The sequence below is a fragment of the Melospiza georgiana genome, chromosome 10 (genome assembly GCF_028018845.1).
Source record: "Melospiza georgiana isolate bMelGeo1 chromosome 10, bMelGeo1.pri, whole genome shotgun sequence".
Taxonomy (NCBI): Eukaryota; Metazoa; Chordata; class Aves; order Passeriformes; family Passerellidae; genus Melospiza; species Melospiza georgiana.
In genome coordinates, this window is record NC_080439.1 from 6,679,958 (window position 1) to 6,697,383 (window position 17,426).

Below are 17,426 nucleotides of genomic sequence, written 5' to 3' on the forward strand. Positions count from 1 at the left end.
CCAAACCTGCACTTTGCAAACCTGCATCCTTTATAATCCTCCTAAAAGATGTTGTTTTTCCACATCTCCACTAAGGTCTAACGGCAGAAGCAATACTGGAAGATCTCTCTGTCAGGATTCATTCTTTTTAAACCACATGCCAAAGTCCTAATGCTTTATAAAGCCACTACATGAACAATGCAAATCCAACTATTATTAATCAAATTGGTTTTAAAATCCAGTCACTTTCATCATCCTGGGAGCAGGGAGGCTAGATGGAGAGAAGGCAGGGACAGCAGCTTGGCATTCAAAAGCATTGAGTTCAACTTTCCTTTTCAGCCACAGACTTTCTGGACAAATAATTTTTTCTCCCAAATTTTACTTCCTCAATTGTAACATGTTACAGGACAACGATGTGAAATCCTTAGACAACAGGGTAATTGTAGAAGCAGAAGAAGAGCTATTTATGCTTCCAAATTACACAGTCTATGATTTTCATCTTTATTTCGTAGTATTTTATATGCTGAATTATTCAGCAAATGCCTGTGACTCTCAGTTAGGTTGCCCAGGTATCACCATGGTTTTTGGCTGTACCAAATTGCTACAGAATTGGTATAAAATACAATTACCACATGCAAGTATTAAAAAGGCAGTGCTTTAAGAGAGCAACCTGATCATGGGGATGTGCTGCTTTGTAGGGGTTTGGTTTCCAGGATGACCAAACACAGCCCAGATAAACATAAACAGTGAAGGGCTGGGGTGAGATTTAACATTAAACTGCACTTACAAGTTTTTATGACTCTATTTACTGTGAGAGAGAACACATAAAACCTCCAGCATTTCACTGTTAGCACAGAAGAAGTCACCTAAGCACACCTAAGAAGTCACAGAGGCAGCTCTCATCCCAGAAGGTAAATCAGGATAATTTCAGCAGCATCAGTGTTCTCTGTAAGGGCCCAATGCCTGGAATAGGAGAGGACAGGGGAGTGCAGGGACACATCCCTGCTCACAGCTGCCTTTACACAGCAGTCACACCCCAAATGCCTCTGGTGTGTCCCCAGGGCACTGCCCCTGAGGCCAACACCTCACTGCACCAACAGCACAGCTGCAGCAGCACACAAGGGCTGTGCTTTGCTCTTACCTGAGCTGAACTCAAAAAACCCAGATTTTCCCTGCTTCCAAGGCTCCACTCAGAATGTCCTTTCAGTTTGGAAAGTCATTTATGCTGCACAAGCATATGCTCTTCTGGAGCCCTCAAGTAATGAAAGGGGAAACAGCACTCTGGTAAAAAAATGTGCAAATGTAAGTGTCAGGCTCAGCTTGTCCCCACCTTTTCACAGCCAGAGTTGAAAGTCAGTCCATGGTTCTGCCTGGGGCTGTAGCAGAGCTTGTGATGTCCACTCAAGGGGAAAGCACAGACACACAGAGCCTTTTGTGTCCTCCTGGCTCCCATCCTGCAGATGCTGAGCACTTCCAAACCCTCCCAAAGCCAAGGCAGCTCTGAGCTGGCTTTCAGTAAGAGCTGGAAGTACACTGACCCTCCTCCAGAGTAACGCATTCTACTTGAATTATACTCCTTTATCAGTGTGTGAAAACATGTTCATGTAGTTGCACTCAGTGCTGGGCTAACCCAGTCATTCCCAGTCCAGCCATGAGCAGCAGCAATACCAAACATCAGGGCAGTGCAATGGTAAGAGCAATATGGTTTATTATATAATGAAGAAGAAAAAAAAAATTCATTTTCATCAAGTATTCCCTCACGGGGGTCAGTACAATATAAAGGAAATAAGGAAAAATGTACAAAACAACCTGACAAGAAGGCTCTAGATGAAACATGTTCAAAGCACTTGTAAATGGTGTTGCTGGACAGATGCAGAAGGAAATTAAATCAAGTCATTTTTCCCCTGCAAAATACAACTGAAAAGCTGACTTTATTTTCAAAAATTCAGTTCTGTCTCTACCTGCAGATATTTCAGGTAAGCCGACACAATTTTAGCTGTGATACATTTTTTAAAGGAGAGATTCCCAGAACTACTGTTTGCCCACATTCATTTCAAAGTGGATTTTATTTTCCCTTCTAACTTTATGCAGGTGGTAAGCCCAGCTCAAAATAAAAGAAGCTCAGCCACTAACTTCAAAGAAACCAGGCCCCTATTTCTCCACTTTCTGTTATCCTTTGGCAACCATGGCATTTGTTTTTCCATAATCAGCAACACATCTCCATCTCATCCAGAGCATCCTTGTATATGTGGTTGTAAAATAAAAAAAAAAAAAAAAACAAAAATCACAAACCAAAAAACACATATAAAACATCAGCAGTGAGAAATTCCTGAAGGTTATCAAGCCTTGCTCCTAACTCAACTAAAGTCAAGGTACTTCAAACTATTTTAGCTGGAGCAAGACCAAATCCTTACAGAACCAGATCAATGGTCCTCAAAAAGCAAAACCATAAGAGTGTTGTAATCCAAATGGAGGAGGAAAAGACAAACTCAGCAATGTACCTTGCCTGGCCCCAGCCAACAAAATATCTCTGCCTTGGGTATTTAATTTACTCTTGACCCAGGCAAAATTCCCATTGGTTACAGTGAGAGCATCACTTAAGTAATGTAGCAAAGGGACATCAAGCATTAGTAAGCTAAAATATGAATCCATGCTTATGGCAATAGCTTTCCCTTCTAATGCCCTATAATGGGCATCTAGGAAAGGAAATAAGCAGCTTTACAGAAAAAAATCTGCCTTTTGTTACACTGATGACCATCCTAAGCAACTCCACAGAAGTTTTCAGGGCTCCTTTCAATGTGCATGAAGAAAGCAAAAAGTCAAAAACAGACCAATGTTAGGCAAGATTGTAACAGATTTACTCGTTAGTGCAGAATGTAAAACAAAAGCTAATGCCTAATACAAAGAAAATATTATCACTTTCATACTCCTCACAAATTCATGGATTCCACATGGTTTACTTCCTTGCCTTAAAAGAAATGAATGTTTAAATGAAGCATGAACTCTGTGGCTCTAAAAATAACATCCCAAGTTAGCAAAGGAATCATTTGAGGAAAAAGGAATTGGAAATTGACATTTAATAACAAGTTGCAAGGAAATCCCCATCTTGTTTAGCATGAAAAGAAACAAAGATCCAGAGGTCAGATTTGGTTGGGGGGATTTGGGGTGGATTTTGCTGTTTGGGTCTGGTTGGGTTTTTTGCATCAAGGGAAAAACAAAAACAGCTATGTGGGAGGAAAAACATTTTCACAAATACAATAAATAATTGTTCTGATCCAAAAGCAAAGTGCAATGTAGAATTTCTCCATTTAAAAACAACCTACAGCATAATGCCTTAAATATTAACAAATCAACTAGTGGTCAGCACAGTAAAATAAATATGAGCATATTGATTTACATTTTGTTTCTAGCAGCAAAGGTCATTAACCTACTGGCCAATGTGACAGCTTCACAGAAGTCCTGTTTCTTGGGTTTGGTACTTGGTTTAACATGAGAAAAAGATTATCTGGGTCTGGAAAATGGCACTTCAGCTGTACAGTGTTCTCCCCAGCCCACCTTTGTCAAAAGGGTTTGCCCAGAATGTGTTTTCAGTATTTTTTGAACAGGGGTTTGGAGAACACCTTTCACAAAAAGAAATAAAATCAGGAGCTACTCAGTATCTAATGTTGACGAGTATGAGTTTGGATTGTCCTGAACCCTAAGGACAATGGGGAGGTTGGGTGTTTTCTCTTTGCAGTCAGCAACTTCCTATGCTGAAAGGGGAGTGGGAAGATCACAAGCCACTAAGCAATGCTGAAGGGGGAGAGGAAAGCTTTGGCAGCTTGCAGGAAGGGCCACATCAGAGCACTGGGGCAAAGCCAGTCTCAGCTGCTTCTCCCAGCAAGACATCTTTCCTTCCATGGAGGAAATCTGTCCTACCTGAGTCCCACTGCCTGCTGTACCCCTGCTCTACAAGCCACCACTCTGAAATGTCCAGGATGATCACATTCACTTGCACTCCCTTGAACAGAACAAAGCAGGTTCAGGCTTCTCTGTTCAGGGCAGACTGGAGCCACCACTCCAAGCCAGACTCAGCCCCAAGCAGAGAGGAGCCTGCAAGAACAGCTCCCTGCACATCCCTCATACACCTTCCCAAAAGCACCAGCACTGGGCTGTGGCACTTCTGCACAGCTGGAGCAAACCAGGTTTTGACACCTCCAGCAGCCACTGGAAATGCCAAATGAGGAGCAGATGGCTGGGCTGGGAGTAGGAGCAGTAACCAAAGCTAAGTGGAGAACAGCTGATTTTTGGGACATGTGAAAGCAAGCAAAAATGCCTCCTCATCCCTAGCAATAAGCCAGACAGCAGCAGTACCTACAGCTCCTCCAGCTCATATTTCACAAAGGGTTGTTTTTCTGCTACTAATTGCAGCCTGTAGGAAATGCCATGCTTTAATTTACAGCCAGAGGGATGTTTAACCATAATGCAGGGATCACTGTGCTGAAGCACATTGTGGTAAGGCTCATCTAACTCCCTCTGCCCCTCTGGACAGTGGTGTCAGACTGGCAAACCTAAGGACAGGACACAAAGAGAAAACCAGAGCCCTTCTGTCAATACAAATGATGAGGGGGAAAGGCTGATGAGAGATTCTGGAAAGGCAAATGTTCTTCAAGGCTACACAGAGGGTGAGGCAGGGGCAGGAAAGCACAGAGGAAACAGACTTACAAAGCTGTCAGAACTGTTCAGTGAGTGCTCTACAACCTGGGCACCTGTTCTACCTTCTCACCTGCTGCAGGGCACAAACCCCATTTAACTGGGTTTTGCACAAAGGAGGGGAAGGAATCCCATTCATGAGGACACCCATTCCTCTGCCTCTATCTGCAGGGCAAGAATGATCTAGGGGGTTGTGCTCAACTACTTTGCAAGCACTCACCTTGCCTGGATTCAGGAAGGCTGCATTCAGGTTGTATGGCTCCCTGATGCTCACTCAGGGAGCTGAAGAAAACAATATTTAATTTCTGAGGAGCAGCCAAGTGCAACAGACCTTTTGAAGGTGGACTAGGAAGATGAATGAAGACTATCTGGATTTTATTTTTTTTTTTGTTACTCATTCTTCATTTTTTAAGGCAAGCAGAAAGTCCTTCTGGAATGCAAGAGGCAGGATCAGAATGGCAATAAAAGGAGGGGGAGGCTACCTTCAACACTATGCACTAGGAACAATTCATCCCTGCTAAAATCCTACTGAAACTAATGGAGCTGCATCCAGTTCCAGCTGCCTGAAGAGGGGTGAGAGATGAGCCATGGTGCTTCCTGGACCCTCTCTCTGCACCTGCCACTGAAGTCAGTGAAGCTGCACCAGTGCACAGTCCCAGCAGCACAGTGGGGGATCAGGTCCAACAAAAGCCACCTACGTGCTGCACCTGCCACTGGAGACCATGTTTAATGACACTGAACTGGACTCCAATCACAGCTCCTCACATCTACCCAAACAAGCAGAAGAATAATTAACAACCCTATTTCTGCTCTTTTTCCCCTTCCTACTTTTGCTAAGGAATATCAAAACAAACACACACACACCTTCTGAGTTTGTCTACAATTCAAAAGTTGCTTAACAAGTTTCTTGAATACTTCCATGAGGCCAGAAAGCTGTTACTCAAACAGTCAATCATCACCCTGACATTTAAATCCTACATAACTTTGGATTTTTGATGGTCCCTGGAACAGTCAAGTATACACCAAGGAATGGAATTAAAAACCATCCTGAGATGGAAAAAGAAAGAGGGGGGTAAGTCAACCAATATTGGTAGCTCTAGTTCAAAGCTAGAAGTTTCATCTTTGCTCTATAAACACCCATTAGGCTTAGCCCAGGGAATGGCATGGAAGTGGGACACACCAGTATCTGCTACCCAGAGTCCAGGCAGCTCTGCTCTTCCAGAGCAAGGACTGCAGGCCAGAGACCAACTCTTGCTCTCTTCTACACCAACATGCAAAGAAATCACAGCTGACAGCTCCTTCTATCTATTCTCAACCTGACTCATTCTAAGGCAGAATCAGAGCACAGCACATCTCACCTGAGCAGGTTTGCTTTCCAGTTCACTTCATTAAGCCACTGAGATCCCCAGAGATCAGGGAGATGAGCTACACCCATGGTATATTAAGGTGTCCAGGCAACAATATCAAGAGTAGAAGAGTATTTCTGAATGGGGCTAATCAGCTGAAATCCATGTCAGATGTTCAGAATGGAATCTGCATCGCAGAGGAAGCAGTAAGAGGAAAGATCCTCCAAGGAGAAGAGGTATGCACAGCCTTTCTACAAGGATGTGGAAAGAACCTACTCTGGACTGTAATGGGGGCCAGAAGCAGCAAAGTGTGGACAAATACACCACCTAATTCACACATTCACAGGCCCTACTCCTTCCCCTCTTTTACAAGCTGCCCAGAGAGTCAGTCTGCCATAGGGAAGCATTCTGGAGCACTGCTCTGTGGTGTGCCAAGAGGGGAGTGGGCTTTACACACGGTCCACCCATGTAGTAGGACCACAGAAGTTTCCAGCACTTCTTGGGCTTTGCATATTCATGCAGAAGGCCAGGGAGAAGACACAGTTCCTCCCTGCCACTCAACACAATGAAGAGCCTTAGATAATTAGCAAACAAACACCAAAAACACTTCATGTCCTGCACAGCGTCATCCTGCCGACTATGATAGAAAAAAAACCTAACCATACCAGTAAGTTTGCAGGTGTTACATGTACAGCTCAGAGCATACTCCTACCCAATGGAGCACAAAGCAGGGCACGTGGCAAACAGCAGGCGAGAGACAAGCTGCTCTAGTTGCAAACTACTACCGAGGGCGGCGCGTCACTGGACGTAGCCCAGGTTCTCCATCTCGTTCCGGTAGCGCTGCTCGGACACTTTGCTCTTGTGCTGCTTGCTCTCCAGGTGCTGCCTGAACTCCAGCTCCTCGCTGGCCCCAGCGTTGCACATGGAGCAGTAGAACTGCCCGCTGGGCGTCACGCACATGGCCAGGTCACGGGGGATCCTCTGCCGCGAGCGCGGGTTGAAGTAGGGACCTGGGGACACGACACAAAAGAAAAGCCTGGTTTACCTGTGAGGAATCAAAGCTTGAGGCAGCTCAGTGACAATGCCTAAGTCCAATGGATGTGTGCTTTTCAATTAAAGATTTGATTCTTTAGCAGATTAGAATCAATCCGTATTTTCCCCACAACTCCTCTGCTGGTTTCCAGATTTACGGAGGTGCAGCACATAGGACAGCACATGGAATTTTATAAAGTAGTAGAGTGGGCTTAATGCCTGGGTCTTATTGAAAATCAGGAAGCCAATAATTTATTGGTTAATAATTTATTAATTTTTAAGAACTTAATAATTTTAACAACTTAATTTAATAATTAAGCAATACTTTTTTTCTTAACCATCTAATTCCACAACTGGAACAGTCTTTTGATTATAACAAGCTGCCTCAGTTTAAAACTCAAAATTATATTTAGTAAAACTTTAAAAGATTTATCTTTTCCACATGACAGTGATTAGAATGATGTGATTAAACCGAGCTTCACCAGGAATCAGGGTTACAGCTAAAGTGTGCTTGTAAAACAACTTAAAGTGAAAAAGAGAAATAGATGCCCAGCTGGAGGCTGTAATACACTCTTTAAATCATAGTAAAGAGGCAAAGTTAGTATCTAACACCTGAGGAAGGACTCTATGCTAGGAACAGATGGTCTTAGAGGGAGGCTAACATGCTCTCTCATTCTGGTCATGGGAGTGCAAGTACAGGTTGATGTGCCACAGTAGGAGTCAAAGCACCTGGCCACCTGCCAAGAAAATAAAGCAGGAAAACTGTCACCATTTAGAGCAGCCTTAGAGACAGGCAGATGGTAAATTAAGTTACAAACTGAGAAAAAGAACTAACAAGCAGGCAGACAAAACAAAGCAACTTTAGCAGCTGGGGAAAAAAAACCATGCAGACATGAAGGATCAGCAGAGCTTGGACCAGCTCCTTTCACAACCTGACTCTGCTAAAACAGATCTCAGAAACAGAAGAAAACCAAGTCTATTTATTATTAATTACTATTCCAGCTACAGAATAGATGCAAGATCCAAGTTACCTGTGTTGTTCTGAACCGCATACGTGTTTCTCCTGTTCTGCATCATCTTATATTCATTCCCTTCTTTCCTTGCCCTTCGTTTGCCTAGTTCTGAGGCATCCCTGCAGATTACACAAATATGAACAGCTGCAATTCAGGGTATTCTGACAAAAGGGCTGCCAGAGACACTGGCACACGCTTTCAGCCTGAGCATGAGGTTGAACAATACCTACGAGAACGAGTTATTCTGTGCCTCTGCAAGGCGCAGCCGCTTGGCGTGATTCTTCCCCTGGTAGTGAGCCTGAGCCACAGCCGGGGAGCTAAATGAGGCATCACAAAGCTTGCAGTAATCATTCTCTGTAGCCAAGATCACTCGGCCACCTGGCTTGCTGGATCCCATCTAGCAGCAAAGGGAGAGACAGCATGTGAAACACAAGAAGGTTAAATATAAGCTGAAATGTTTCAATCACAGGGACTGAGACCACTGCCGTTCTCATCAGACAGCAGGAGAGCTGGAATTAAAACCCATGGATTAGGACATTCTCAAGTTGTCCCCAAAGTGTTCTTACACAAAATGCATTGTTCTTGCCTTGCCTCCAGGAGAGCCTGCAAATGCCTGGCCTGAGGTGGAGAGAAAAGCAATCTGAACAAACAGCTCTGCAACAGCCACAGAGTTTGTTTACATCACAGCAATGATTTAACTCCTAACTGCTGGGAGCTGATGAGCAGTGACTTTCACTCTTAAGAACACTCACTGAAAGGTAGAGGTGCTTCTCTCTCCTATTTACAGTCCATCTAATCTCTCCACAGCACCCTGTCTTTACAGCTCCCTGACCACAGCAAGAGGGAAAAAAAACCAGTAGCAAAGCTGCCAAACCTCTGATCCTTAACCTTCAGGTGGGAGGACACCTGGATCCAGACTTCAAAGGAAGTCTCACATGAGTAGCTGCTGCTATAGGAAGGACACCTTCATGTGTCTGTGGAGTCAGACCACATACAGTGATCCAGGCAGGAGCCATGCCTCCTCAGCACGTCACATCCAGGCAAAAGTGTTTTGTAAACAGTGCAGCAGCAGTGATTCATGCGGCCATGTCACTGCAGCACTTGACAAACCAACATTCTGTCACATCTCCTTTGACACTGCTCAAACTTAGAGACACACAGTTCTGATTTCTGGCTTACAATGTGAACCCTCACATGGCCCTAGAGGTATTTTTATTGCCATGGGCCATTTCCTCCATTAAAAAACACACCACCAGATACCCTGGCAGGTACAGCAGCACATCTCCATGCCCTGGGCAGGACCCCACACCATCCCAGTTCACAGCCATGAGCTGCAATGCCAGTTTACACGGGGCCAAATCTCCCTCTGGCCAAGAACAGTCTGTCACTCTGCAAATGATCTCTGCTTCCCTACAGGCAGCACAGGCTTATGTTGCAGCTTCAATCCCTGCACAGTCACAGGCAAAAGCCAGGTTAGCTGTCACATCTCATGATAAACCCAAGGGATGAATTCTAGAAGGAGATAGCAAAAAACAGCTCTTTTTTCCTCTAATGTGCCCAAAACAGAATTAATCTGGATCACTGAGGGAACAATCCATTCACTCTGCACACAGGAATGAGCACTTCAAAAGGAGTAACAAAAGAGGAATTAGCTAACAGCCCTGGGCAATGGGTGTAGGAGCACCAAAGCACTTTTTCCATGTAGGCTTCCCCCACACAACAGAGGGATGATTGTGCAGAGCAGATGCCACACCCTCACATCCAAATCCAATTCCAGCAATTCTGTTCTATACCTGCCCTTACAAAGCTATAATCAGCAGCACATCAGACTTACCTAGCAATCAAAGTATTTGCCAGGCAGAAATAGAACACTTGAAGTCCAACATTGTGCTGCAAGGGCAGATCAATATCTGCGTCTTCAAAGGAAAGCAAACAGCTCACAACGGGCCATTTCCACCATCTTGTGCCATCACAAGGAAAATTCTTTCCCAACTCCTGCAGTAATCCTCAAGCCTGAGATCTGGTTATCCTTACTGGGGTTAGGTGACAAGCAAGCATGATCTCAGTCCCCTTGCCATGCCTTACCTGAGTTGGAAGGGTGACAACCTGAGGTGGGGCAGGCTCAACAGAATTACTCATCCTGGCAGGTGCCGGACAGCTGTTGGCAGCATAGTAATTCCTCAGCTTCTTACTGTGGTTCTTACCCTGCAAAGATAACCCAGATTAATCACTGTCCTAATAATAGTGTCTTACTCTGAAAGACAAAGGATCCAGAGACTGAAATGAGAAAGTGCCCATGAAGGTGGCAGCTAAGGTAAAGGAGCTGTCACCCAGCTCTGAATTCAAGAAATGCAGACATTCCTCCCTGTCTCCAAAATGCTCAACACCTAGAATAACTGGGCCTCATCTTCAACTGATTTTCTCAATAAGTTTACAATTAGTTTCTAAGTCTGTTTCCATTTCACTTAAAACCAGTATTTTTGAGACTATCAAATGCTTTACACCTTTTTTTGATAAACCTGAACACACAACACACATTTCATGACACCGCAAACTTGAGTTAAAACATGAGTGAACTTAAAACCCACATCGTATTTTATTTTCTCTTTAAAAACATACAAGTGTTTTTGGTGTTCTGAAAGCCTGAAACATGAGATTATGTACATGCATATTGTGGATGCACAGAAAGGCAAATGCAATATGTAAAAAATCACTTCTGTCCCATCATGGCAGAAATTCTGCAAAAGTAAGATGTTAGAAGTGTAACACCAATCCAACCCACCCTTTCACCAGCAGGATACCACTTTTTCAGGGCCAACAGCAAATCTGAAATTTGGGTCTGGTGTCCTGAGATTATGGACAATCACCCTTTTGCATTCACTGGTGGAGAAAGTCACTATTTCCAATACTCATGCAAACATAGCACCAGGCAGAGAGGGTGTAGGAAAATGGGGTAATGCAAGGCTGACATGCTCTATCTTTCAGCAAGAATCATATGCAAAGAGTCCTTACCCTATACCAGGCAAGTCAACAAGATCAGCTTAAACAAAATAAATCTGATCTGAGCCAACCCAGCTGATGAGAGTGTTTGCATAAAAGGCCCCACCAGATCAGTGCTGTGCATAGCCTCAGAAAGGAGACCCTGATAAACACATGGCAGCAGCTCCTTTCCTAATGGCACAGCTGGATCCAGCAGAAAACACCTGTCCAGGCCTCACAAAATCATGTCTGGAATCAGAAGGTCAATTTTACTAAACTAGTGCAGATGTCAAATACAGGTTGCATAAAACAAAGGAAAAATCACAAGTGTCTGCTTTTTCACCCATGCCATCTTGGCACCACTTCTCTGTCCCCACAGACAGCATTTTTGCTAAAAGCTCCAGTAACAACACCTTAAAAGAAAGCACTGCAGCATGTCTGGACAACCAGCAAATCCAAGCAGGGTGAAGATATGTCTACAGAGCAGTTTCAGTCCATGAGGTGGTGCAGAGGAAGCTCCAGATGAGCAACTTGAATGCTGCTGTTCATGTGCAGCACTCAAAACCCCCTTGAGAAGCTGAGTTAGTCCTCCTGCATTAGCCCACACTTCCCTCTGTGCTGCCACAGCAACGCTGCTGGCAGTGCTTGTGCTGGCACAGGAATGTCTCCACAAGCTGCAGATGCAGCAGCCCCAAAAGCTGAGCCTCCTGCTGCTCTCCTTACCTGGTAATGAGCCTGGGCTTGCTGGGCCGAGTTCAGAGTGACATTGCAAAGCTTACAGCACAGGGGCTTACATAGTTCCTCCAGCATAGGGTCCTGCTCCACCACCTTGGCAAGTTCCTCCTCTTGTGTGTGATGAAAGGAAGGCCCCAGTCCCAGAGACTTTGGTGGGGACAGTGGTGAGCTGGCTCTTGGCCTTGTAGCCACTGACATAGGAAGGGATGAAGGCTTCTCAGGATGAGGAAGAAGTCCTGCTTGCTGTAGAAGAATCATTGGCCAGGAAGACTATGGGCATGCTACTGCTGAAGGAGAAGGAGTCTTCTTCAGATCTAGACCAGAAAGACACAAATGCTGAAATAAGCAACAAGAACAGGAACATCAAGGATCCAGGGGCAATTCCTGTAACTCCACTGCCTCTACTTCATGCCTTTTCAAAATGCCAAGCAGGATAAAGTCAGTTTGCAACACTTTGCCGCCCACGGGAACAGCAGCATCCCAGACAAGCAGGGCCAGATTACAAGACACTTATATAAGAAGTGGGTCCCCTGGCAGGTGAAGATTCCTGACACCCACAGCACCTGACAACAGCACACTCCCCCCACTGCCCCATGCCCACGAGAAGTGGGGACCATGCACAGCACACAGAGCTGTGTCACTGGGGGGACACAAGCACTGCCCACATGCTCCTTTGGGAGCCCAAGGACAAGCTCACTCTCCAGAACCTAAACAAATACTACAGCAGACTACTGCAATGGACATTTACAAAGAACCCAAATACTTCAAAGCAGATTTATTGTATATAGGTAGATGCAAAATACATAAACGCAGCTATCCCTCAAATACTCACACAGACTTTACTGAGGAAAAGCTTTTCTCCAGTAAGACAACAAAAGAGACAGAGTGGGAATGAGCTGGAGCACACCTTGTTGTACACAGTCAGCTCCCAAGGGCTCTCTCCCATGGTCTTCTTGAACGACCTTGAGCTATTTTTCACATTTCCATTACTAACTACAAGCAATGCAACATTTAAAGCTACATCTGTTCTGCAAAATGGAGAACTTATCTCATGTAAACCTTTATTCAATTATTTCTCAGTTAATTCAAGTTATTAGAACTAGCTCCACATTTCCAACAAGAGGTTCTGAGAGATTTATTTAATTAAAGTTTATAAATCACATCTACGGCCCAGATGAACATCCCTAGAATAATACAGAGCAGTGACATTATGAATTAAGGCATAGCTACTTTTGTTCATGTCTTATTAGCTTCTTATCATAACAAATCCTGTTCAGTGGCACACTGGGATCAAGAGAAGCATTATCTTGGCCTTTGCAGATCACTCCCAGCTAGGGCTGCACTAGCACCAACCATGTTTATGCTCTGGGCTTTGTTCATTTGTTTAAGCAAATAAAGAGACACGTCTGCATTTTAAAGCAACGCTTGTGTAAAATTAGGGAAAAGTAAATGAAATGCCACCAAGGAATTTTGTTCCTCAGTTGCTTTAGAAAATAGGGACTTCAAAGGCATTTAGGAACCTGCAGAAGCAGAGAGCATTTATCTGGGGTAACTTCCGGGATTTTCAATCTGCTAAAATTAGCTGAAGATAAATACCTTCCACACTCAAGCTATGGAAAATCCCAGTTGAAGCCTGCAATTTTAGGTACTGTGTTATCTTTGGATCTCTCTTCCCAGAGAGATCTGTTCTGTTAGGAAAAATAAAACATAATTTAAATGAATGAATGAATGGAACTAAAGCATTCAAGTGACAAAATCATTTCTGAAATGTTTATCTCAAATCCAAACTTACTCTAATACAAGACTGGAGGCAGTTCACTTATTACTAATATTAAAGGTAAGGAAAAAGATTTAATTTTTTTTTAAAGGCAGTATGCACTGGCTTGGGGACAATGTTTTAAGGCAGTAACAGAGCCACCATGAGTTTTCATATTTATATTATTCCTCCACCACCAAGGCTCTGCAAAATTTCAGAGCTGGAATCCACCACAAAGAAGGAAGAGGACACACAGGAATGGTGCTGCAAATCATCCATCAACAGTGTAAATTCTGTAGTGTTACCTAACCCCTTTCCTATTTTCAGCACACATGACCCTGGTTAAACAGAACAGAAGACAACTTTTTTATCTTTATTTTCCTCAACTAGTACTCTGTAGACAGTCTAATTAATTTCTGTGGGACTACAGATGGAACAAGTTCATATTCATGTTGGTTAAATACATCATAACACAGGCCTATCAAGGCAGTTTAAATCAACTATGCAAGCAGGTAAGCATGCCAGCTAATTTCAGAGTTTTATTACATGAGTATAATGGGCCTCTTACCTTAAAATGAGAGTAAATTATAGCCAAATACTCCATAGAACAACATAAAGAGATGCACAGTAAATGGCAATTGAGATTCATCTGCTTAATTTTGCATGAGCATTTGTTGCATTGCATTTTTCTGCAACTGTCACAAATGGGATTTGTCATATACAAGAGGAAACAGTGCTTACAGGATCTATATCTACAGGGGGAAAGGTATAATGTAATACTCTTAGAAAATCTTTAACTGTAGGGTCATTTACTGTTTCCTAAAGTAAGCAGCTGTCTGAAAATAAAATTAAGGCTGCATGAGCAATTTCCACAGTAAGACTTCTTGATTTGGCTTATGCAATGTATGCAATTCTGGTTTTCCTCTGATGGTGATCTTTAACCACTGAAATTGCTCAAGTTATGTTCATTTCTCTCTTACTGGTATTATAAATAAGAAAATAAAAATCAGTGTATTTACAGGTCCCTTTAAACACTGCTGGTTGTTACAGGAGAAGGAAAAGGAACATTTTTAACTCCTCCTTTCCCTTCACATGAGAAGCTGTAAAATCTTTTCCCTAGGACACAGCAAAGGAACAAGGCACCTCCATCACCAGGGACCCCAACCAGCACAGCCCAAGGCAGGGTACGGACCTGCAGCTCTGCAGGGTGGGCTGAGGAGCCGTTCTGCCTGAGGACAGCACCTGCCAGAGCTCAGCCATGCCAGGATACACTCCCACGCCATGCCACTTGTCCTTGAGAGGATGAGAGGGGCACAGGTGCTCCCTCCTTTCCTTGGGGCATCCCAAGGGCAGCACTGGAGGAGGAGACCCAGTGCCACAGCCTGGTGATGCCCACCTAAAGGGGAGAAACCTCCCCAGGGCTGGGAAAGGAGCTGCTCTGGCCTCACGTCTAAGGATGGGGAAGGCATGGCTTGACTTTGCTTGGAGAAAAGAATAAAGCACAGTGAAAAATCTACGTGTTCCCACCAGAATTGTTTTTGAAATGCAGCTGAGGCAACTAATAACAGAGATGAAAGAAGCAGAAATGGTGAACAAGCGGTGAGTTTTCACTGCTACAGGAAGCATTTCTTCTCAAGTTCACTCATCTATCAATACATGGACATCTCTTAATGTAATTGTGCCAGAAAGTTTCCTTTGGCCACGGGCTGGGCCTACACATTTCCCCTGAAAGGCAGCTTGTTTTATAACGCTGCAGGGACGGAAGGCAGCACCAAACACACACACAGCATGCACAGCTCTACCTTAAGGTGCGCTGACCCTCCGCTGATGGGGACACACATTCAGCAGCCCAGAACCATCCCTTGCGTCAAAGGGGGTATCAGAAAGCAGGGTGTAAATCCGACTCCCCGCAGGCATTCCTGCAAAGCCGCTTGCCTCGCACTCCGGGGGCTGGACAGCAATTAAAAACCACAATCCCTGCTACCTTACAGCCTGGGAACCGCCGCAAGCTCTCGGCAGCGCCGCACCATTCCGGACAGGCACAGAGCCCAGCCGAGGGGCAGGGACAGCCACCCGCACCCCCGGAACGGCCCGGAACGGAACGCGGCGGCACCGGGCCGGGATCCGCGGGACACCCCCGAGCGCAGCCCCGCCAGCCCCGCGCACACCCCGCACCTACCGCGGCCCCGGGGCTCGCAGGGCCGGGCCCGGCTCGGGCTCGCTCTCAGCTGCGGGAAGTGACGGCGGCGGGGGCGGGACGGGGCTGAGCCCGGGCCGGGCTGGGGCGGGCCCGCCGCCGCTGCGAACCGCCCCGCGCCAGCGCTGCTGGGCACCGCTGCACAAAAACAGCCCCCGGGAGCTGCTTCCCATGGTCCTCGCTCCTGACCCGTGCTGCTGCGCAACAGCATTTACTATTTTTTCTCTTTTTTTTCCTTTTTCTAATATAATTATCTTTTTTTTTTTTTTAGCAGATGTTACAATGAACCTGATTTGCATATATAAACATCTTCTTATTCATGCTGCTCGCAGCCAAAATGAGTAATGATTTCCCCTCGAGCCACCAAGGCCTCACCCGTGTGGTTGGGCCACCCTGTTTCAAAGCATATGGAGTTTCTGTTGATTTTTCTCCCTTTTTGTTGGAGTAGGAAAGTGCTGAGAAGTCGCTACAGGCTGAAACCATCACCCAGATTTTTCAGTAGCCATCAGCCAACCCACTTGGCAATCCAACGGTTAGACACACTGATTGTTACTAATTTTTGTTACATCTTTAAAAAAAAAAATCCATTTGCCAGATTCATAGAATCGTAGAAGAGTTTGGCTTGGAAGGTCTCCTTAAAGACCATCTCATTCCAACCTCCTTGCCATGGGCAGGGACACCCTCCATTAGCCCAGGTTGCTCCAAGCCCTGTCCAACCTGGCCTTGAGCAATTCCAGGGATGGGGCAGCCACAGCTTCTTGGGGCAGTCTTGTTGCTAGGGTCTCACCACCCTCACAGTCAAGAATTTCTTCCTAATATCTGATTTAAATCTGCCCTCTGCCAATTTAAAGCCGTCCCCCCTTGTCCTATCACTACATGCCCTTATCGAAATTCCCTCTCTGGCTCTCTGGCAGGCTCCCTTTGGGAAGGATGCTGCAGGTGGGAATCAGGAGCCGTGGTGATGTGGAGCCAAAGCAGCAAAGGGGCGGTCTGGCAGCAGGAATGCTCCCGGAGCCTGCTGTGCCCTGGGTTTGCAGGGTGTGCTCTGCCATGCCCTGCACGGCTGCTCTGGCGCTCCCACCCACGGCAGCGCTGCCTGCAGCATCTCAGCCTGCCCACGGCTGTGAGTATGGCCCCATGCTAGACCCTGGGGCTTGGAGAACTGTTCCAAGTTAGAGAATTCACCAACGCCCTCACCATGTTCACACCTGGCTCTAAAACTTGCTTATGCCATCTCCGTTGTTGAAAGGATAAATACCCCTTGACAATAGGGTGATTTGCCAAAACGCCCTAACAATTAATAACGCGGGTTAACCGTGTCCCTGCTCGCTATCATCACCTCAGTGCCACCTTCACTTGTTGCATCTTGTTGGCTCTCACCGAGGTACTCCAGCCTAGCGCTCTCATTTCACACCCTGAAAACCCGCACCCACTTGGGAGTGCGCATTTACAATGTTATTTCTCTTCGACTTCTAATTTGTACGGGCATTCGCTTGGCGGGCCGCTCTTTCAACAAAACACCGGACTCCCGTACAGCAACTCGATGCCAGTGGCAGCTGATTGTAAAGAAACCTGGCGGTCCAAGTGGGAAAAGGGTCAAGACTGGGCCAGACGCGCTGCGATGTGCAGGGCACGGGGGTGTCAGCGACATCAGGGCAACAAGCGGGGCAGGACGAGCCCGCGTTTGCCCAGCACAC

General features: G+C 45.5%; 1 protein-coding gene across 3 annotated transcripts; it reads right to left on the bottom strand.

Moving 5' to 3' along the window:
• Positions 1-1,670: 1,670 nt before the first annotated feature.
• On the bottom strand, positions 1,671-17,389 carry ZMAT3 (zinc finger matrin-type 3). 3 transcript variants are annotated; one of them, XM_058031288.1, is made up of 6 exons: positions 17,264-17,389; positions 11,765-12,090; positions 10,148-10,267; positions 8,293-8,459; positions 8,081-8,181; positions 1,671-7,027 (listed from the first exon to the last, which is right to left on the bottom strand). In XM_058031288.1, the coding sequence occupies exons 2-6, from the start codon at positions 12,032-12,034 to the stop codon at positions 6,816-6,818; spliced, it is 870 nt and encodes a 289-aa protein (XP_057887271.1). In that variant the 5' UTR covers positions 12,035-12,090; positions 17,264-17,389; the 3' UTR covers positions 1,671-6,815. The 3 variants fall into 3 exon arrangements, with proteins under 3 accessions (XP_057887271.1, XP_057887269.1, XP_057887272.1); XM_058031286.1 differs by lacking the exon at positions 17,264-17,389 and adding an exon at positions 15,712-15,787; XM_058031289.1 differs by lacking the exon at positions 17,264-17,389 and adding an exon at positions 15,335-15,457.
• Between the last annotated feature and the right edge of the window lie 37 nt (positions 17,390-17,426).